A 23,434-nucleotide genomic window follows, 5' to 3' on the forward strand; every position below is an offset into this window, starting at 1 on the left:
CTAGCTTCCTTGGAACAGCTGACTCTCTCTCCTCCCATGGGTTTCTGCCCCCTCCTCTGCTGATCTTGGGACAGTTTCTTGGTGTTCTTTTCACACTAACTGTAAGAAATTTCCAATTTCTGATGGCTTCCTCTTAAAAAGGGGGCTCTCACACCACAGTAATTTGCTCTTCTGGGAGACCCTTCTTCCAGCCCTCAGTGGCTAGTTCAGAGGATGGTTGGGCCCAGTTTCTCATTCGCCCTGGAGCAAATGCTCTCTCCAGTAGCCACACCCTGTTGCACAGTCAGGCCCACTTCACCCCAATCTTTTCACTCAAGGTGATGTTTCTCTTTTGGCCTTCACTGTCCTCCCTCCACTCCAGATTACTTTGGGGACCTGCAGGTTACCAGGTTTCTACAGCTCTTAACTCCAAGTGTAAACAGAGTTTAAGTTACTGCTCACAGGACTTCTGAGCTCCATGCAAACCAAGGGCAGCTGTTCTATATGTCCCTCGGTACTTCATAACAGTAAAGTTAACCACGAAGCAAATGTGAGCAGACCACACAGGGGACCTGTACGGCTGGTGGTGCCTAACTCCAACTGACCACATAACTCAGCAGCTACACAACCCAGAGGCTACAAAGGGAAATAACGTCTTTCAGAGCAATCCTGGAACAATTCTGGGGGCAGGATCTCAATCTCTCTCTAAAAGCTGTATAAGTAAATTAGTAAAGTTACCAAGACCTGATCTGAAAGCAACCTGGAAAAATATCAATGAGATATGTTTGACAAAGATTTAGAAAATAATATTCAGTGCTCATAAGCGTTCATTGTAATGTGCTTTCTTATACACTGCTGGTGAGAGTTTGAACGAGGATAGACTTTCTGTAAAGCAATTTTGCAATATTTATAGATTCTTCTAGGAATCTATCCTAAGGAATAATCTGAGAGGTAATCAAAGATATATGGACATATAAGGATGTTCAATGCAGTATTATTTATCATAGGAAAAATTGGAAACAACTTAAATGCCCCAAAATAAGTTATTGTTTATGCATTAAATGGAATTTTTCCCAATCTGTAAAAATCATTTTTCCAAAAAAAATTTGCATAATGTGGCAAAAACCTTGTTTCATAACATTAAGAGACAAAAAGGATATAAACTGTATATATGACATTAACCTAATTTCATTATATTTATCAGTCTCTCTCTATGGAAGTAAACCTTTTCTTTCCAAATGTTTGAAATAACCATAGATTATTTTTATTATCAGAAAAATTTAATTAACAGAATCTGTTTTAATTTGGCAACAATCTGTTTTGTGGGTTCCTGGTTTGGGAGTGAAAGGCTTTCCTGTGAGGCATACAGGGTAGAATTTTTTTACAGGTTCTTAGGGATGGAATGAAAAGGCAAAAATTCAGAAATAAGTTCACTCTCTCTCCCAACAGCTGCACAATTATAGTAGTTTTTATCTTTTTGTATTCTTCTTCAGCCTTTGCCCAAGAACAAGTATTATTTTTTTTTTAAGGTTGTAAGTTGATCTGAAAGGGGTGACAGCATAAATTAGTGGAGAAGAGAGAAACTTATTCATCTCAACCTCTCATTCTCATTATCTGCTCAGTGGTTAGACTTCCCTATGTGGCCAAGAGAAAAAACATTTAAATTTAAAATTCAGTCCAAGTAGGAAATTACTGGTGGGGTGTCAAATGAGAAGAAATTTGGCAAAACATGTGAAGAGCCTAAAATTGGTCATGCTCATCAGCCTAGAATTCTACTTCTAGAAGATGCAGACAAAAATCCAAGAGGGCCATAATGGCCTGAAGTGAAATGGTGCAAAGTCAAACACAATCTAAGTATCTGAAAATCATGGAATGGTTAGCTAGCCTGTGGACGGATAAACAAAATATAAAATAGTAAATCTTCTGAAGGTCATAGTCTTCAGACAGTGCCATGCCCTTGGGCCACCACTCTTCCCTTTTCACCCCATTTTGCTTATCCAGCCATTGGTGGAGATGAGCCCCAGACCAGGGTCAGAACGGTAACTAAACAGATGTGAACATATAATTTGTTTTGGAATTTTCTCTAAATATTATGTAACACGTGGAAAAGGAATCATTCTGAGACTGAGTCTTAGAAAACTCGAGCTCTTCTTGGTTCTGACAGTCAGGGCCAGCAGAGGTTCCAAAACTAGTCATGGTACCAACAATTTCTGGGACTTTCTACAACATCCAGCTGAGACTCGTTGGGCATTTATCTGGCCAAATACCAGCAGTCTGGCTCAAAAACCACAGAGAGTTTTCTGTCGAGTCACGACTTTTTAATTTAATGATGAAAGGGACTTTAGAAATCCCGCTGGTGAAGAAATCAAGGCATAGAAAGATTAAATGATTAGCTCAGGGTCAGAGCAACTTAGTGGCAGAGCCCCCAAAGCTCAAGCCTGTCTATGAGCTTTTGAAAATATCACTTTTAAAAACCCCTTTTCTAATAAATTAGAATGTACCTGATATGAAATATTGAGACAGATAGTGAAATTTAGTATCATATAATTTGTGAGTTGACTTATAAGATTCAAAAGAAAAGAAAAAGAGAGGTTCTGGAGACAAAAAGCTTTGGGAAGTTTATAAATGGTTTGAGGGAAAGGCCCTGAGATGATGCAGACGGCTTGGCAAGCGGTGAATGAATTTGGAAGCTCAGCTATTACAGGGCATGGCTGACTCTGGTGATCTGTCAGTCATGGTTTTGATGTTGATTTCCCAGTAGTGAAGGTAAGTTTCTGCTAATGAACCTATCATATCCCGAAATTTTTTTGCTTAGGGACCAAAAGGACATATTTGCAAAATGGCTGCTCAGATCAGTGTAGCAGAACAAAGGCCCACTGTAGAAAGCCCATCTCTAAATGGCCTGAGATCTGCTTTTAGCCTTAGGAAAATAAAAGCCCCCAGGACAACCACCTTGGAAGAGAAAATGTGGTTCTCCAGATATCTCTCCACTACGGGGAGATTGGTTAGTCTGGGATAGGGGCAGCTGGGAATGCTCCATGTTGGGCTAGCTTTATGAAAGACAGGCTGGTCTGTCTGTAACCCAGTGGTTAGAGTGTGGCAGGGCAGCCAGCACGTCCTGGGAGCCCACACTTCTGGAAAACGGCACAGGTGGTGCTTTTCAGACCACAAGGCTGTCTTGCCCTTTCAGGCCCTTTCGGAGTAGAGATTCTGTAGCTACTGGAAAGGAAGACCCAAGCTGGAGGTAGGAAGGTGTCAACTTATTTCCAGAGTGTAACACAGGATCCTGCATACAGCGGGCACTCAGTGACGATGCATGGCATGAAGTGAGTTATTGTATACCATCATTCTAAGATGCATTATTTTTCACGTTTTCGCATTTCTAAAATTGGAATACATCTTAACCTTGGTCTCTTTGTTTGAATTATCTATATTGTTGGTATTATCCATGTTGGGTTTAATCGTCATTAAAAATGTCTTTTAACAGATTATATTCTGATTCAGCATCAGAAAAACGTTATTTTGTCATATAAATAATAAATATAAATATAAATATCATCTTATACACAGAAAGGAACGGAAATAGAGAAGCAATGTGTAGGAACAAAGGCATTTGTCATTGGACAAATAATTCTATATTTTCTTACAAAGCAACATCCAAGTGCCTTACAGATGTAAGAAAGGAAGTGAACCATAGGTAGAAGACCCTGTTACATTTGTTACTGAGATACACCCAACAGATTACCTATCACAGGCCGTATTAGCTTCCTGTGGCTGCCGCAACAAATGACCACAAACTTGGTGCCCTTAGCACAGCAGGAACTCATTCTGTCTTAGTTGGTGGCCAGAAGTTCAACATCTGTTTCACTGGGTTGAAATCTAGTCGTAGGTATGGCCCCACTCCCTCTGGAGGTTCCAGGGGAGAATCCACTCCTTGCCTCTTCCAGCCTCTGGCGGCTGCCTCACTCTCGTCTCTACCTCTGTCTTCCCATCACTTTTTCCTCTTCTGTGTATTTCCTCTTTTCTTCCTTTCTCTTATCAGGACACTTGCAATGGCATTTAGGGCTAATGCGAATAATCGAGGATAATCTCTCCATCTCAACATCCTTAACTAAATCACATCTGCAAAGACTCTTTTTCCAAATAAAGTAACATTTACAGTTTTCAGAGATTAGAATCTGATATCCATTGGGCCACCATTCAGCCCACTACACATGCCAAGCAATGCAACTAGAGTCAGTAAAACCTCCAAATTTTTTAAGAATAGGTAAAAGAAAGTTTGGTGTGACTAATCTACGTTGGTATTTTCTTTATGCTCTCTTCTGGCAAAAGAAAGAAAGGGTCAGCATTGAAATTTGCAGAACAGATTATCAGTGGCTTGGAATAAAATCACAGTGACAGCAGAGGAGAACTCTTCTAAGAAATGTTCTTAATAACCCGGAGGACAAAATTGGGTGGTTTCACTAGATATCGTATTCAAAGTGGGAAATGATTCAGAAGGGCTAGACTCTGAATATGAAGATGTTTTAGTAAAATTTTAATATAGCAAATTAATTATAAAAATGGCCCAAATCTCCACCCTTCTCTGCATCCATGCTTTATGCAATGTGACTTTGTATCTTCTCCCATCAAAAGGTAGACTCTATTTCCCCCATCCCTTGAATCTAGGATGCCCTGTGACCGCGTTAGCAAATGGAACACAGATGAAGTGATGCTATGCCAATTCTGAACCTAGATCCAAGAGGCCTCATGAGCTTCTGTTCCCTCCCCAGCCACCATGAGAGCAAGTACAAGCCGGCCTATTGGCTGATTAGAGACATGTGGCTCCGTCATCCTCATCACCCAGCCTATAGCCAGCCAGCCACCAACATGTGGGCAAGGCCATCCTTGACCAGTAAGCCCTCAGACAAATGGCCATCCAACCACATACACATGTGCAAGTTCAGTGAGAACAGCAGAGCCCTGCCCAGATAAGCAGAACTGCCCAAGTGACCCACAGATTTAGGAGCAGTAACAAATGCTTTTTGTTTTAAGCCACTGGGTTCTGAGGTGGTTTATTATGTGACAAAAACTAACCAATACATAATATGTGGAAAATCAACAGATTTTAATGACAGAGTGAATAAATAATTCAAAATGAATTGGACTCTGAATATAAAACAGTTTTTGGAATATTTTAACTAATTTATTTTGCTTATAATGTTCTTTTTGTATCCTTAATGGCGATATAGGATAAAAATATGCTTATAAATAAGTCTAAAAAGATCTTTAGATAAATATAGAATAAGAATTCTAACTGTAAAAAGCATTATGTCATGCTTTTACTGGAAGTATTTCTTTCTTTTTTAGGGTTATGACTGTCCTTAATTTCCTTTACCTTGAGGACTCTCCTACATTCAAGGCAGGAGGAGGCTGTTTCAGTTTCAATGAAATACAATAATTCTGTTCTCAGCTTTTGCCACTTATCCACTATACAATTTTTTGTGATTTACTTTCCTTCTTGGAGTTTTAGTTGCCCTATATGAAAAGTGAGGATGATAATACCTCCTGGTCAGGGTTGTTTTGAAGATGACATATGAGAGTATATATGAATGTGCTCTGTGTAATGCAAATGGATGAAGAAAATTAAGAAGGCTGAATCTACGCTAGTTAGCATATTTCTAAATATATGCCCAATAATAACATTTTATCAGCTAAAAAGTGGTGGTGATTTTCTCAATAAAATGTTTCTGTTCCATAAAGTAGATCTTTTAGGTTATATGAATATATATTTTTTTGCTGTTGTTATCCCTACCCCTCACCCCCATCATAGACACAATAAGACCTGGGAACATGACCTTTCCCCAAACACATGTTGCTCACCATTGGTGTAGCAGAATAACAGTAGGTGGCCCATATGCAGACACCCCAGCCCTTATTGCATTAGATTACATTTTTGCTAACAGATTTGGGATCTCACCCAGAGCCTCCATCTCAAAAAAATCTGCCCCCACCACTGGCCAACCTGTTCACCCATCCCCAGCCAACCACAGCTAATGGGACAAGAGGCATACGGCTGACCTGAAGAATTTAATCAGAGCCTCTTAGAACAAGTCTACAGTAGTCCCTAGCTTGAGAATTCAAATTAAGAGATGCTGAGACTGAAATTTGGGTAGTGGAGTCTGCAACTGAATGCTGTTGTAGAATTAGGATCATAGCCAGCAACCTATGAAACTCATATGAAAGAGAAAGTTCAGGAGGAACAGAAAATCAGATCACAGAGGAGAAAATGCAGAAGACCGGCAGAGAAAGAAGAGATAAGGACCCAGAGAGCCCCAGAGAGAGAGAGGGAGTTTCATTCCTGACTTTCAGTTTCCCAATACATTTTCCCAGTGTTTATTTTCTGCCTGGAGATGTCAGCCAGATTCCTTGGCCTATCTTTACAATGCCTCATTCCCCTTTTTATTTGAGCCAGTTAGAAGGGATTTTTGTTCCTTGTAACCAAATGACCCCTGCTGGTTTGAAAAATTCCCCTGGGTTTAGAGATGCCTTGGATTTTTTTTTCAATCCTTAGTGGGGAGAGAAAAAAATGCCTGTTAAGAAAAAAATATGATCAAGGAAGGAGCTATTGAGTGGGTGATGGATGCCTGAAAGTAAGAGATTAGAGGGCAGCAGAAGAGGGTGGTATTCACATAAAGTGCAAAGGAAGAACCATAATTCTAGATTAGTTTCATTAGCGAATGACCCCAGGAACCAAGCAGAAAAGTTTAGAAGTGACTGGTCCCCAGTGATGGTAAGAATGCTCAAGGGAGATGCACATTGTTTTGAAAGACACTGTGTTTCATATGGACTCTTTCCTGGGATTTAGTGTTAAAAAAAAGAATCCAGGTGTGATGAGGACCAAGGTTTCAGGTTAATTTCCCTTCAACAGCATTGATGGTGATTTTTTCATTATAGATTTATTTTTATGATGGAATAAGTGTCTATTACCAAATTCTAAAATTAAAATTAGACAGTATATTTGAGCCAGCCTGTGGTTCTGGCAATGCAACATGAACTGACCTAGCAGACACAGGTATCTCTGAGGAGCTTATTTAGTTTTATACATTCATTCCTCTTCAAGCACTTACAATGCACCTGTTACCATCCTAGGTGCTGGGGAAACCTAGGTGAACCAGCCAGGCAGAGTCCCTGCCCTCACCGAGCCAGTGGAGATAGACACAAGCTAAGCCAACACACAGAGAAATGAAAGAAAATAACAACTGCCTGTTATTGATAAGGTGATAAGGGCTAAAGTACAGAATTAGGAACAGGATCCACTGCAGATAAGGTGGTGAGGTCTCACTGAAGAAGGAGACCGAATGAGAACCCGTTTTAATCACACTCAAGATGACCTAAAGTGATTGTATTATCATAAGAAGTTAATAAGTGTTTACAATTGGCTAGATAACTCTTTAGGGGGAACGCACACCATTCTTTCAGGCACTTAGTGACTTAATGACCAGAAGAAGAGGAGAAAGGGAGAAGAAAACCACAATTAATTAGTGCCTATCATGCACCAGACATGCCCACATCCATTATCTTACCGAAGTGGTCATTACTATACCCATTTTACAGATGAAAGAATCAAGGTCTTGAATGGTCAAGTATCTTGTCCAAGGACTCAGTCAAAAGCTCTTTCCACTCTACCATCCACTAGATATAGCTCTAACCTACATCTGTAAAAGGCAAAAAATTATTTCTCTACCATCATTTTGTGAACATTTTATTCCTATAAAGTGTCTCAAATTATTTCCACTATTCAAAGCACCTTTTAAGCTAATGATTCGGACCTAAGGGCCATATAAATTCAAAACTAATAATGTCATCTTCTACAGTTTCATCTGAGTGTGGGGGGAGGCAGTTCAAACATCCCCCCACCCCCAGGTGATGCCATCTACTTCCAGCAACTCTACTGGCTTTATTCTTTCCTCAAGTATGCACCTGGACTTCAACCTGAGGTTCAGTTTCAATTTAGCCCTAGCAACTCCCCACTGTCAATTTCTTTGCTCCAACTGCCCTCCATCGTATACGCTTCCTTCACCATAGCCACAGAGAGTTAATGATTCACGCGTGATTCAGCGTTTATGGAGGCGTCAGGCATACTTTGGGTACAAAAAAAGAAGTGACTTTTGCTCTCGAGGAGTCTGGTCTCACAACTTGGGGACATTCTAAACAGTTGTTCCCTCCGCCCTCCCCACCCCTTTCTCCTCCCTCTGCCCTGGAAGGGGATCTTAAGCCTGGTCCTGGGGTAGTTAATGCTTCCGTGAACAAGCAGGAGGGTGGACCCGCGGAGCCGGCCAGATCTAAAGATCAAAGGCGCGGCGAGCCAAGGCGCCTGGAGGAAGCCAGAGGGCTCTCGAGGACGCCGCTGGCACCGTGCGTTTCCAAGGGCAGAGCCAGCACTTGGAGAGGAGGGTGCGAAGCTAAGAAAAGAAGTTCGGCTCGCCAACTGCGTGGGGCCGGCGCCTCCCCTCCCGAGCGGCGCGGGGTCCTAACCCTAGAACCTCCCCTGGGCAGCGGCCTACGCACCCGGCGGTGTCGGAGGTACCGAGAGTACCGAGGGTCCCTGGGAGGCTATGTAGACAGGGCTCAGAATTCGGAGCCTCCTTACTCTTCCCCGCGCCCGCTTCCTTCCGTAAACTGATCTTAGGGCTAGAAAAGTAGCAAAGCCTTGGAGGAGCCGTTCCCCACTCCGCCTCTCTCTCGGCCCTCCCCTCCCGCACGCTCCACCCTGCGCCCACCACCACCCCGCGCCCCTGCACCCCAACCCCAGGCCGGCTTCCCACGAGCCCGACGCACAAGGCCCCAGACCAGTGCAGAACCACCCCCTCGCCCTGCAGTGAAGGCGAGATCCTCGCTGACCTGGCCTGGACCAAGGGACCCTCTGCGCAACGAGGAGTCGCAGGGTGCGCGAGTGCCCGGCGCCAGATCGCTCTCCCCCTTAGGGGTCGCCACGAAGCTAAGAGCAGCCGGGCCCTAATTCCCCCAGGTCTCTAACTCATCGCTTGATGACTGAAATCTGTCTTTGAGGGCACACACGTCCATACACCAGGGTCGCTCAAATCTTTTATTTTCTGAGGACAGTGGTTTGATGTCTCAGACTGGCATTTAAGCGTTAAGAATACACTGCATGCGTCGTGGAGTGAATAGAAAAGTGGATGAAACTGGAGACCAGAACATGCAGCCTCTTAAGAAAAAAAATCCCCAATATTTTCTTTCTCTCTGCACTAACTTCTTTTGTTTCTCTAATGAGACATCCCCAAACAGCGATTCTCAAAGTGTGGTGCCTGCACCAGACCAGCGGTGTCAGCATCGCTTGGGAGCTTGTTAGAAATACAAATTCCGTGGTCCCACCCAAGACCTTTTGAATCTAGAACTCGGGTGGGCGGAGCCCACGAGCCTTCCAGGTGACTCTGATACACACTGATGAACCGCTGGCTTAAAAGTCTCCTTGGGCCGTTTCCCATGATCGCTAAATATAACCAATGGGTACCACACTTTGTTTACCACTTATCTTTTTAGAAAGAAGTCTCAGATTTGATAGTGGGAAAACCTGCTGGAAGCACAACGAATTGCTTGTAAAAAAGTCATACAAGCAATGAGAGAGAGAAAGAGAGGGTGGGAGACGAGGAGACAGAGAGAGACAGACAGGGACTTCCCCAGCTACAGTCCAGTTTCAGTATCTGTCTGCTCCTCCTGAGAACTCGCAGACACGCTTATTTGCAACACTTCATTCTCCTTCCAGCCTTCTACAACCTGCTGCGTTGTTCTCCTGGTTCTGTTTTTTTTCGTGGTTCTTTCTGAAGCATCTTCTAAGATAGTTTTCATAACCAAGAGGTCACAGACAGGACACTCCCCACCCTTCACCCCATCTGGCTGTGGCAAAGGGGATCCCCCACTCCTTCTCGTAGCCACTAGCCTCCTATTCAAATCCAAACACACCGAGTACCTGGGCTGGGGCCGAGTAGGCTGAAGGTGGCGCCCTGCTGGGACAGACCGGTGGAGAGGGGCAGACACAGGGCAGTGGACGTGGTCGGCGTGGGGATGCTGATCCGGAGCTGGAGAATGGCCCGTGGGGAAGGCGAGATGTTTAGACTGTGAATGTGCGTGTGGAGGGGTGTGGGGCAGTCACGCGGTCACGTTCCTGGGGCTAAAGCAGCCACAAGCCAGTTATTCGGTGCTTTCTGTCGACAACCTTGGGGCGCCGGGTGCGGTGGCCCCCAGGCTGAGGCCCCTGTGGGCGGGGCTTCCTGGCACCCTGACGCCGGTGTAGCCTTTCAGTTTGCTGGTCCCAGGCCCTGTCTTTGCACTCTGTTTCTGGATTCTAGATTTCTAGGGAATAGGCACGTTGGCATAAAGCTCTGGACGAATTTGGAGAACAATGAGGGAGGCGTAAAGGTGAGAGAGAGAAGGAAAGAGAGAGAGGAATTGTAACATTCAACATTGCATCCTCGAAGAGAAGTGTTTTGGTTCGTGCAACAGCAAGGCCGTCGCCTGTACGTTACAAATATGCACCCTTCTGAGCTTCCTGCCTGGACTCTTCCAGGTCGGGTCTAGCACAGACAGCTCACCAGGCGCACTCGGTAAAAGGAACCGATGTTTGCATGGATCTTTTCCTTTACAAAGCGATTAAACAAATACAATCTCATCTGAGCCCCACTAAGGCTTTGCGAGGTGAAAGAGCAAAAGTATGAGTCTGATTATTATATCCATATTATCACGTTTATCCCCGTTTTCGGAGATGAGAAAACTGAGGATCTAGGCCCTTTCAGGAAAAAGCTGGATGCAGAACTAGGGCGTAAAGCCACGTGTACCGGATTCATAGCTTCATGCTTAAAGCAAAGGCTTCGGATTATAAGTAGGACGTATGAGGACTTAAAAAAATCCATTTGCAGTTTAGGGTCATCAGAACGAGGAAGCAGAAGTTTTTTTTCTCAGAAAAACTCCTCAGTCGAGTGCTCCGAATTTTGAGCATTTGGTTTGTGGAAACGTGAGTGGGAGCTTGGAAAATTTACTTAACTTGAAATGCAGACGACTGAATGGCGCTGGGACTTATCTCCGACGACGTGAACTCTGGATGGGGGAGGCGAGGGCACTGTTCCTCTGGTAGAAGGGACGGAACACGCGAATTTGGGTAAAGTGGAGGTAGCCCTAGCTTGAAACGCGCTCTTGAGGGTCAAGTGGAGGTTGGGGGGTGGTAGGGTAGGCTAACACCCGGAGAAGCGCAAATGACAGGCACGTGGATGAAGAGTCACCGAAGTTCCCAGCCCTTGGAGACTGGAGAATTGCACTTAGCAATGTGGTAACTATCACTGGCAGAGAACCTCCCGGGCACAGTGGTCCCCTCCTCGGGACTAGCACCGCCGGCTCCTTCCCTGACGGCCGGGTTGAGGGCTCCACCCCCTAAGCTGCCTTTGGGGCTAGTCGAGGTAAGTGCGGGAGGGGAGAAAAAGAAAAAGAAAAAAAAAAAAATCGAAAAGCAAGAGCAAACGAAGCGGAAGTTTCAAGGCCCTCTGCGAGGAATAACAGTATAAATAACCGAAGACGTCGTGTAAACACTGCGGTCATAACCCCGAACATTAAACAGCCGCGGTGGCATCTGGCGCATCGGCCGCGGCGGGCTGCGCTGGGGCAGCGAGGGAACCCGGTCCCAGGCTCCTCGGCCTCGTCTCTCTGTTTATCTCAACTTAATCTTCCCCAACGAGCTGTTCCGTAGCCTGGAAGATGTTTAAATTAAAACCCAGTCCGCCGGAAGTCGTGGCGGGGAGCTGGGCGCACTGGCTGACCGTCACCGAAAAGCAGGCATGCGCATTGTTGAAAGTAATACATTAATTATTGATAAGGAATATATAATGTATGTTGCAGCACTTTGAAAATCGTAAAACATCCTAAGGGTTATGGAATTTACATTTTCACAGAGCCCAGCATTTCTTCACTGATTTGCAACTATGCGTTGTTTGGGTTCAGGTCCGAGCCTGGAAAGTTATAAAACATGGAGCTGACCTTCCTGCTCGTGTCAGCAATTATACTATGGAATACACGAAAATCGGGTTTTCCCTTTCTAGTGTGTTTTTCCCTTGGACTGTGTAACTGTTAATAAGTTTGATCCTGCCCCTTCTTTGTTCACAGTTACATTATTTCTAATTGTCTTAAAAGTGACCAGCGAACCCGAGAGACCAGTTTCTTGTTGAGGTTTCAGTGCAAAATAAGACCTGCACCCTCATATGAGAATCACATTTAATCCTTTTCTATCTCTAGAAGTTTGGACTGAGGTTCAAAAGAACCACTCATTATCAAACTTCCCCATAGTTCCCCACTTTTCTATTCCAAATAAAGTTTTTTAAGAATCACACCAATGTCAGGGCTTTTAGTAATATAAAGAAAGATTTATTTTCGAAAGTAGCAAAACTTGTTTGAAAAAAATATATCTTTAAGTGAATTACTTTATAAATGTGACTGTCAAAGTCAGGTATTCTATGACCTACACTTTACAACATATTGTACAAAAGATACACATTGATAGGCTCTTCTTATCTATTTATAGATTTATAATTACATATTGCACTTGGACCAGCAAGGCTCGCAGAGTCATTCACGGTAGAAGTTAATAAAGTTAAATAGATGGGGATCTTTGTAAGGACAGTTGATCTCCTCTGGTTTGGAAACGAATCTCCTCGTCGCAGTAAAGTGTTCTCGCGGGGTGGGACAGGGAGAGGAGCTGCGAGGGGGAAGCAGAGACAGAGAGCAGGGAGGGCAGGGGTCGCCTTCCCGGGGCCCGCCCCCGCCTCCCGGGGAGCGCGCCTTTCCCAGACTCGCACCTCCAAGGTCAGGACGCCGTGGTTCCGCATAAGCGGCTCGCGGTCACCACTTCTTTCAGGTCGTTCTCGGGTTTCCCGGCCACCATAAAGGGCCACGTCTGCAGGAGAGAAGAGGGTGGAGGAGGTAAGTGGCCGTGGAGGAGGGGTGGGGTGGGCTGCGAGCCTGAGACGGAAGGAGAGGGCGCGCCGGGGGCAGGCAGTGAGGCGGAGAGACCCGTTATCTCTGCAATTGACTCGGCGTGGCTCGGTAAAGCAAAAAGCAGCATTGGCGCCAAATCGCAGCTCGGGATGGTACAGTAAAGAGGGGCTCCTACTGGGTTCGAAGTGAAACTCCAGAGAGGAGGCCCTTGGAAAGCCCAAAGTGGCTTGTGCTGTGGCACAGGCGGGAGGCAGATGCCACGGGGAGTGAGCAGGGAGGCCCAAAAGGACCTCGCGCCAACTGGGACCAGGCTCGAGGCGAGGGGCCCTTCTTGCCCCTCTTCAGAGGCCGTGGTCAGGTTTCCTGGCCCTCTGGCTTTCATCCCCATCGATTTCCCTACTGCCAACTTTCGTTTCCGCCATCACAAACGCGGGCTTTGACCACAGTTTCTAAATTGATGACTAGCTCTTGAGGAAGCAAAAATAATGCTAATAAAAGAATATACACGCATATTTTATTTAAGATCATCTTCCCACTGGGCTGAGCAAGCATAGCTTTCTCTTCCCTTCTCCCTGAGTTCACTTAAGTTTCTTATTCAAAGATGAGGGCAGCAGCAATTGTAAATCAAGGCACTATTTTCATTTTAGTTCCAGATTTTAAAAAGCTATTTACTCATCTCATTCGAAAAATAAACTTTTAACTGGAGGGAAAAATACTTTTCAGGGCAAAATGTGGTTTTGCATTCCCTCTCCCCAGTTCCTGAAACTAACTCAGTGAGAAGACAATTCAGTCCTTCAAATCTCTCACTAGTGTTGGCCGATAAGACGACTTTTAAGAGGAAAACCTCTCCTCCTTATCATACGTAAACAGAGGTGCTGGTAAGTTGTCCTTGTTGTTTTTCTTCAGAGCCTGGAAGTTTTAAAATGTATTAAATGAAATTAATCAAATGCAAAAGGAATTAAAATATATTTCTTAAACAGTAATGTGCATTTGCGAAAAATATTAGGCTCAATGAGTATTACTTTTTAAGATAAAAAGTAACATGTTCTTAAGTCTCAGGTGAGAGTGACCTATTTTAATATTATTTATTACACTAACACTCGTGAGAATTTACTGAGTGTGATGATGTTTGCTCGAACTTCTGGGATTTAAAAATGTCAACCCACCTATAAGAGAAGCGCAGAATATTTAAGTAGTTGGGGACATAAGTGACTGTTATGGGGAGCAGGAATGTGTCCATCTCTAATGGTCCTAAATATACTTTTGAAATAAACAGAGTTGGGTGTTTTTATTTACAAGATTTAGAGGGGAAAATTAAGTTCTACTCTTCAGCTGAAAGAAGAATAAAGGGATTCCTAAAATGCCTTCTAGGGCGCAGCGTCTCGTCAGTGTTCCCTGTCGGCACCAGCCCCTCCACGCCGGCCCTGATGGCGCGGTGCGGGGGATCCTCCTCTTGGCCGGTGCGATGCACTTGCAAACTCCTAATTGGGCTGCCACGTCAAACACTCGAATAAATCACCCCGCGCCGGGCCTGTAGGGCAGAGAGCAGGGCCGCGTGGGGGTCTCCTGCGAAGGTCCCTAGCGGCGCTGGCCGGCGGTGGCCGAGGCGCGTGGGTCCCGGGCCGGCGCGCGCACTCACACGGCGGGTGGCCGGGGCGCGCCGGGCGGGGGCCGCGCGGGAGAACTTACCAGGTTGACAGGGTGAATGTACCCGTTCTCATACTTGTCGTTAGCCAGGATCTGCCTCAAGTGGGCGATGTAGCTGGACGCCAGCCTGAGCGTGTCCAACTTGGAGAGCTTGGTGTCCGGGGGCACCCAGGGCAGGGTGGTCTTGAGCCTGGAGAAGGCCTTGCTGAGCACCCGCATCCGGGCCCTCTCGCGCGCGTTGGCCGCGTTGCGCTGGACCTGCTTGCCCTCCTGGCTGACCCCGCTCAAGGGGCTCTTCTTGGTGGGCGCCTTCCTCCTCTTGCCCAGGCCGCCGCGGCCCTTCTGCGGAGACCCCGTCTCGCAGTTGGAGCTCTCCTCGGTGCTCTCGTTGGAAGTCACAAACTCCTTGTTCGAGTCCATTTTCAGCCCGTCGCAGTCCAGCATCTCCACCTCTTGGAGGTCCTCCACGTCGCTGAGGGAGCCGGTGGACATTTTGGGGGAGAGGATGAGAGAGAGAGGGAAAGGGGAGAGGGGCGAGAGCAGAGAGAGAGACAGACCCCGACACCAATGGGCCCCCAAGCGTGGGGTGTGGAGCAGCCACCTCGTGCTGGGAGTTGGAGCTGGGGGTCTGGTTGGGCCGCACACCCCTGCCCCTTCGCAGAGCTGCGGGAAGGAGCCGCGAGGGCCTCTGCGGGAGGGAAGGAAACCGGCGCTCTGTTTCCCCACCCCCGGAGTCGTGGCCGTAGAGGAGTGTGAGAGAGCGCTGAGGAATTTGGTGGACACCAGGAATTTATCTGGGGAATAGAGAGGCGGATCCTTGCAGCCCAGGGGAGGGGCCTGCCAGGCCCCAGCAACGCTCTTAGACCCCTTCCACAGCCGGGGCGAAACTCACGCACAGACCCTGATTTCCAACTTCTAACGAAAATCAACTCAACTCCAACACGCGGATACCAGCCACCTTCTTCCACCTCGGCAGAGCCACAGCCCCTCTCCCGGCCCATCTTCTAAAGCCTGCTTTCCCTCTTAAGAGGTCAGAGCTGGTTGTTACTGAGAACTTCAGGAAAACGACCGGATTCTTTGCTCTTTCTAGGCCTTCCACCCACAAATCTCCCAAGCATCCCTCTGGCTCTCCATCCTCCCAAGAAAACACCAGTTAAAATCCAGGCAGGATCAGCTGCTTCCTGCCAGCACCCTACAGGTCTCTTCCCACCTTAACTTGGGTAAATTAGGAAAACTGGCGCTTCGTAAAATCTTGAGGGTGATGGCAGAGAAAGTACCAAAAAAATCTATCAGCACCTGGTCACTTGAAAGATATCAAGGAACTGCCTGTGTGTACACAAACGTGCTTGACCGCTGCACACCACACACACCCACACAGTTTAGTGGGAGTAGGGGGAATGAGATAGTCATAGGAGTGTGTGGAAAGTATTTTGTTAGTTGATAATCCTTTTCTTAATGAATTTAAATTTTTCCCCTAAATTTCTTTCTAGAAATGCGTCTATTATTATCTTGGGAATCTGAGTTGCTCTTAGACTTCACCTGGCCAAGGGCATCTTCCTACCCATCCCAATGCTGCTGCCTTTGCCTTCCCTTCCATCCTCTGTGCTACCAGGGTTCCACATGTGAAGCTGACCTTACAAAATGCTGAGCAGGATTATCCCTTTGCGAAAGGTGCCTTTCCATCCCTAACCCCAGCCTGGACCAACTTTCTTGGAGAATAAGAAAATCTGGGGAGTAAGTGGAACAGCAAAGAGAACTAGAAACCCAGGGATTGATGAAATCGATGACATGAAATCGGAGAGACCGAATGCATGAATCTCTTACTCTTCCTTCTCCAGGTTGTTTTTCCTTGCAGCTGGGCATTGAACATGAGGCGCTGGAGCAAAGTGTAAGAGCAGCTTCTGAGCTTTTGGCTCAGAGTCTGCACCCCGCTCTTACATTAAGATATCATATCTCTAATCCTGGCTCAGCTGGGAATTCACTAACCTCCAACGTTTTGTTTTGTTAGCAGGGTCTTGTTTGCTTTCCCCTATGCTGTAAACTAAACAGATTGTCAGCAAATCAGTCTTTATTAATGAATTAGTGAGACGCCCCCCACCATAATATCTTGGCCCAGGATCCAAAATTTGTTAATCACCAGTGTAGAGATTTATGAGCTCTCTTAATTTCTGTTGTTTGTGCAGGTGGAGATTTAAATGACCATATCCACCACCAAGATTTATTGCCAGAGTGATTGATGTTATAAACCAGGAAAAGGACTCTTCCCACAGCAGGGATGACAGAAATATCAAGTTGAAGTTGCCTTTGTCCTCGTGCACAAATGAACCAGTACTACAACACAGAAAGTATAATAATTTAATCTGAGATCTGAGACAGCATTAAGAGAACACCCAGCAGGCCTGTTAAACATTTCCCCAGTGATTCCCAAACTGGATTTCTGTGATTTGCCCTCCCTTTTCTCAGTCCTGGTAAGACATGAAAGTTAAAGTTATTTTTAGACTAAAAGAACTATGTGCAAGTGGCCAATACTTTGTGAAACGTGTGTGTGTGGCTACTGAGATCTCTGCAAAATAACTATAAATAATTTATTTATTTGGGCTCTGGAATGAGATAATAATTAAGGATCTGAACTGTGGCCTGACCACATACCAGGCTATTAAGCTGTAAAGATTTTGCTTCTTGGAGCCCCTCTTTTTTGGGGGGAGGGTGGGTCTGGCTCTCTCCTACACCTTAGTTGATAGGCTGCTCAGGCTGTTCGGAGGACAGTAACGATCATAGTAATATGTACCACTGAATAGATTTCTGCTGTCTGTCTATTTTTTCAAGGTCTGAAACTTAAAAATAGCAATTTCTGGAAGGGAGCAAAACTAGTTTTTTGTGCCTAGCAATTATTTTATTTTAGATAAGCAGGAATTCAGTCCACTTATCCTGCAGTGATACGTTTAGTCTGGGAAGGGCTAGTGGGTTGATAATGAACTTTGGCGTGTTCATAAAAACTCTCTACGGGATGAGAGAAGCTATCAGTTTGGGAGCAACATGTGAAAGAGGCTGATTTAGGTATCTTGATGTGAAGTCTTGAAGAAAGTAGATTAATATGAATCATACTTTTTTTTTCTCTTGACATTTTGTGTCTCTCCCGCCCCGTAAACGCTAGGCACACATGGGTGGGGAAATGACTTATTGTTGGATTCCACCGAGCAAATCAGTTAAGCTGTAACTTAGGCTGTGCCAAATTCTCCCAAAATATAAACTGTATTCTGTGAGAAGAGAAGCACTTTTGAGAAGCTGTATTAACTCTTTCAATAACAAGAGATATAATTTAAACATTACTGTTTTGAAACACTAAATAGAAAACTAGTGGATTGAAAGCATGAGGTAGTTACTGCAAGTTCTTACCTTACTTTTAAGAGAGAGTTTATGCCCCAGAGACATCTGGCCAATTTGCTGCACACTTCTAACAATTTGTTTTGCAAGAAAGGCTATCTTTGAAAGATTTCAGTGCTAAAGAAAATTTATCTCCAAAAGTTGTAAAATGAAGATTAGGCGTGGAATGTATCCTTGAACTTAAATCCTGGTTTATCAACTGATAAATTTTCAGGAAGTTCAAATTTGATTCAATTGCACTTGGATGGAATAATTTGCTTCCTTTTTATGAGGAGGAAAACATCACAGGCTTCTTTTGAACTGACTTCATATGCCATCACATTCTGTTTCCCATAAACATCAAAATATGCCTTGCAATTCAAGTTTTAATCCTTGCCTTGTACTCCCCATTATTTAGCAGGAGGCACACAGGCTGACAAACCAGTAAAACTGCCAATTCTCTCTTCTTTTCTTCCCTTCTAATTGGCACCTCCAGATGTGTCATTCTCTTTATTTGATGGTAACCAGCACCACGTCAACAACGTGCTGACCTTCTGTGCAAATTGGTGCCTCTTTCTCCACTCTGCATAATTGTCACTCTACCCTTTGCTGCTGGTTGATTGATTACTTTCCATCTTCTGCTCATAAACCCATTGAAATCTGACTCTATTTTATTAAATTTTAACTTATTTTGTAAAGTGAGCATTATCTCTCGTTACTTGTTCCAGATTATAGTGGTACTGGCCTGTTATAGTTTAGCAGCTGAAGTGACTATAGCACTAGTGAGTGAGACTGGTGGCTGTCTAGGGAGGTCAACACGGTGATGTGGGTGTTGTTGTTATCTGTATCTGGCATCATTTATGATCAGTAATCAGAAGGCCTCTTGACGTTCACCTAGCCCCCCACTTCTCACATTTAATTCTATGAATTGTAGATCAGATGCCACAACTCTGAGATGTAAAGCTGGCAAACAACAACAATGAAGTCCAAAGAAAGACTCATTGTGGTTCCTTAGAGCCAAGAGGCAATCCTGCATCCCACATGCTCACAAGGTAACTTTGCAGGCAGCTGAGCCTGTGCACACGAAGGACGAAGTTCACCTCATGGAGCCAGTGGGCTGAAGGAAGCTCAGGCAGATAGCGAGAGATCAAAACGTTACAAACCCAGTTTAATGTCCTCTTAGGTCTTCTAATACCGGAATAATTTTATTATACCTGCTCAATGTTAGGAAAGAAGGGAGGAAAAACTGAGCAACTCTCTAGTCAGGTACCAGGGCAGGGTCTTTGCCTCCATCCTCCCGTTTTATGCAGAGTCTCTCCTTTCTGTTGTCACTACTAGAGGAAGAGCTGCTGTATGAAATGAAAATCTTAATAGACGTGTGTGCCAGAGACTTTATGCCCATAGCAATGAAGTTTTAGAGAACCTTGCTTAAGTGCAGACTTTTGTGTATCTTAATGTAAAGCCCGAGAGCAAAGCCTCCCAAGTTTTCCTAAAACGAATGAATCTTGCGGATCATAGGAAAGATACCTGTAAAGAACTTATATGTTAAATATGGTTTATTGATGGCTATAAACCAGATGCAGGCTGTCTTGTTGTCGGCCTCCTTGCTGTCATGTTGGGAGAAGATGGCACTAGAATCAAAGCATCCTTCTGGTGATCATCTCCTTGTGATATGTCCTTATGGCAGGTGCTTTTGGCTTTGAGGAGTCATGGAGTTTAGATCCTGGGACCAGCAGGAAAGGACTGAGAGTTTGAATCCTGACCTCAGAAATATGAAATATTTCCAGGTGATGTAGTATTTCAAATAGAGCCCCAAAGTAATAGACCATCAGAATTGGAAGGGGCTGAGAACCAGGGAGACCCTAAATGGTCAAGAACTCTGTGCATGTTCACGTGGGTCGTTAGTGACAGTATTGCCGCTTGAACCTGTGTCCTGATTTGCCTTGTGATACTCCTTCCGCTAAGCCAGATTGCTTGAGTTGTTATTTATATTTGAACAATAAGAAATGTGTGAGAAAATTTATATTCTGTTATTCCCTATTTAGTAATAGGAATTTGTAACAATTGAACCTTGACTTATATAAAATGACAGATTTGAGCCATCCTAGGGTATAATGGCTGGAACCTGTGTTAGGGTGTTTAAGTAATAAAAGTTCCAGAGTGACCTTGTTAAAATAAGATCTAATCTCTACCACAGGGGCCTGATGGGCAGCCCAAGGGCCACTCATTCAATGAACTCATCCTCAAATCTGCCCCCTTCTCTCCTTCTCCTCTTTTAAACTCTGGTTCAAGTCATCAAAATCTTTTACTCAGATGACTACAGAAGTCTCCTAAAGGATCTTTTGTTTCCGTTATTGCCCTTCTAAAATTCATTTTCAACAGAGTGGTCCTAGTCATTCCCCTGCTTAAAATCTCTGAAAGCTTCCCATTATGTTTAATATAAAATCCAAATTCCTTATCCTGATTTGTATGACTCTTTACTCTGCTTACCACCTTCCAACCACACTGGCCATGCCTGTATCCCTCAAAGACGCTGTATTGTTACTGACCCCAGGACCCTTGTCCTTGCTCTTCTCCCTGTTTGGATGGCCTTCTCTGGCTCTCTGCGTGGTCTGCTCCTTATTTTTAAGGTCTAAGCTCAAGTGTTGCCTTCCATGTAAGAACTTCCCCGAGCATTCACTTAAGGATATTTCTGTCCCATCATCCTATTTTATTTATTAATAAGTGTAAATAATAAAAGTGAAGGCACACGACATCACTTCTGCTTTGTTCTGTTGATCAAAAGCAAGTCATGGGGCCCACTCAGATTCAAGGGGAGGGACAGAAAGAGGAGCATGAATACCAGGAGGTATGGCTCAGTGCTGGGGACGTCATCCTTGGGGGTTGGTTACTATAATGGATAAATGGCAGGGTCAAGCTTTAAACACAGACAACATCCGGAGTGCAGGGACTTGTGTGCCTTGCTCAGCGTGTGCTCAGAGCCTAGAGCAGGACTGATACATAATACATGCTTAATAAATAGCTGGTGAAGAATGAATGGATGTTCTAGACCATAGCCTATGGAAGGGACACTGTGAACTGAAAGATGTGCACATTATTTAGGGTACTAACACAACACCACACTAACATAACTAACAAACACAACTCCAAGATACAGTGGCTCAGACAAGCCACAAACCTACTTCTCTCACTTAGGTTTTTGCAGACCTAGGCAAGTGGTCCAGGTGGATGGGCAACTCCTCTCCACAAAGACATGCAGGGGCCCAGGTTCCTTCTACCTTGTTACTCTGCCATCCTTGTGTGTGTGTGGGGGTGCCTTCACACACAGAGGTGAGGTCAGCTTACCCTCACCAGCTCTCAAGAAGGAGGAAAGGAGGGTGTAGGGTAAGCAGATTCCTTATACTAATGGGATTTGAAGTTATACTTATAACTTCTGCTCCCATTCTATTGGCCCCTTTAGCTGCCGGGAAAGTTGGGCAATATAGTCTCTCAATATGCTCTACCCAAACTTAGAGTTTAGGGATCCATTAGTAAAATGAAAGGGAGCCAATTCCACCTCTGCCAGTGTCTTTGTAGGGTAAAGGATAAAGTTAACCATGAATAGAGTGGAATATTTTGTTTACTGTGATAGAAAATTCACTTTGTGTATAAGCCAGCTTCATCACTTCTGTGCAGATCACAAGTTCTCTATGAAGTTCATAATTAGTTCAAATCAAGTACCAGTGGGCTCAGTTCTTATGTGGAACTCAGAATTAGTTGAAAATATTTAACAACCCACCTCTAACTACACGTCTGAGAACACTCACCACTGTGAGCCATTCCAACTAAGGTTGTCACTAACTTATGCTAAGTAAAATGGCTTTATAAAATTAGTGTTTTTGAGGATAGACCAGTAAAAATGTGCAGATTGTTAAAGCTATTTATTAGCAACCATTGGCCCTCACTAAAGCCCTCCAAGTTGCTTGTTTAATTTCTATCACTCTGATCATGCAGCTGGTATAAAGGGTTGAGAGTTAATGGAAAGCTTTTTTTTATCCCGTTTTAATTTTTTTGACATATTTTCAAGGTTTGATAGTAGTTTACCATCTTGGTCAGCTCGGGCTGCCGTAAAAAAATACCATAGACAGGGTGGCTTGAACAACATTTATTTTCTTATAGTTCTGGAGGCTGGAAGTCCGAGATCAGGGTACCAGCATGGTCAGTTTCTGTGAGGACTCTTTTCCTGGCTTGCAGATGGCCACCTTCTCGCTGTGTCCTCACATGGCCTTCCCTCTGAGTATGCGAGGGTGGCGGGGGAGAGCTCTTCTTATAAGGCCGCCAATCCTGTTGAACCCCACTCTTATGACCTCAATGAACCTTAATTACCTCCTAAAGAGTCTTATGGCCAAATACAGTCCCATTGGGAGTTAGGGCTTCAACATATGAATTTGGGGGAAGACACAAATCAGTCCATAGCATTTACCTTTAGAAATTATAACTGGAAAAATGATTTCTCTTATTTATTATTATTTCCAACTTTCCATGTACTCAGGATTAAGAGAAGATATGCTCAGGACTCTTCTGTCATTGGAGGGTGTACTGTATACCAAAGTCATTATACCAGTAACAATGACAACAACAAGAACAACAAATGTCGGGCTCTGTTTGTCTTGGTTTCTTTTTTGAGGAATCATTAGGGTGAAGAGCTTTAAATCCAGATTCATGATCTATGACGAGGAGGGTCATCTGATACTCATTCCTAAAATTTGCAAAGGGCAATCCTCCCAGAGAGAGGAAGACCATTCTTTAGTTAGAAGCTCTAAATCAATTCTAAAGAACCCATTAGTAGAAGAATTTAGGAATTCTTCAACCAGTGCATTCAAGTATTTCACACAGCTCCCACACAGAAATAGACATGGGTTAGACCAATTTTGGGGGGGTTACTCTATAGACAAAACAAACAGTTGATTGACTGCACTGGGGTCTTTCTAACTGGTCACTCTGACATTTTTTAGATAAAGCCAGTATTATTTTCAGCTAGAATGTTAGGCAGATATTAAACTTCCTCTCACATGAATAAGTAAGTTTTTTTTTTTCTCTTAACCCAACTGCAAAACTGACCACAATAAGATAATCTGCCCAGGAAGGGTAGAGTATAACATTTCTCGAATGAATTTGGGCAGAAGAGTGAACTAAATATTGGATGAAAAATGTGATGCTCACAGCCTATTAAATTATAAAACACGAATGTTCTTAATAGAATTATGATTTTTGTTCTTAAGTTTTTATCTTAAGTTATTGTGGCATAGTAGAACACTCTTGGACTCTGAACCAGGGGACTGGGTCTAACTTCTGCTTATACAGCTGACTAGTTGTGTGAACGTGGATAAGTCCCTTACCTTCGCTGAGTCTCAGTGTCCTGTTTAACATGGTGACAGCAGGGGTGGGTCCCTTAGTGTTTGGGGTGCATTGACTGAGATGATATTTA

At 44.4% G+C, this 23,434-nt stretch overlaps 1 protein-coding gene across 1 annotated transcript; it reads right to left on the minus strand.

Annotated features, from left to right (window-relative positions):
* Positions 1–12,826: 12,826 nt before the first annotated feature.
* On the minus strand, positions 12,827–15,096 carry TCF21 (transcription factor 21). The gene is made up of 2 exons (XM_058566821.1): positions 14,647–15,096; positions 12,827–12,916 (listed from the first exon to the last, which is right to left on the minus strand). The coding sequence occupies exons 1-2, from the start codon at positions 15,094–15,096 to the stop codon at positions 12,827–12,829; spliced, it is 540 nt and encodes a 179-aa protein (XP_058422804.1).
* Between the last annotated feature and the right edge of the window lie 8,338 nt (positions 15,097–23,434).

The sequence above is a fragment of the Diceros bicornis genome, chromosome 23 (assembly GCF_020826845.1).
Source record: "Diceros bicornis minor isolate mBicDic1 chromosome 23, mDicBic1.mat.cur, whole genome shotgun sequence".
Taxonomy (NCBI): Eukaryota; Metazoa; Chordata; class Mammalia; order Perissodactyla; family Rhinocerotidae; genus Diceros; species Diceros bicornis.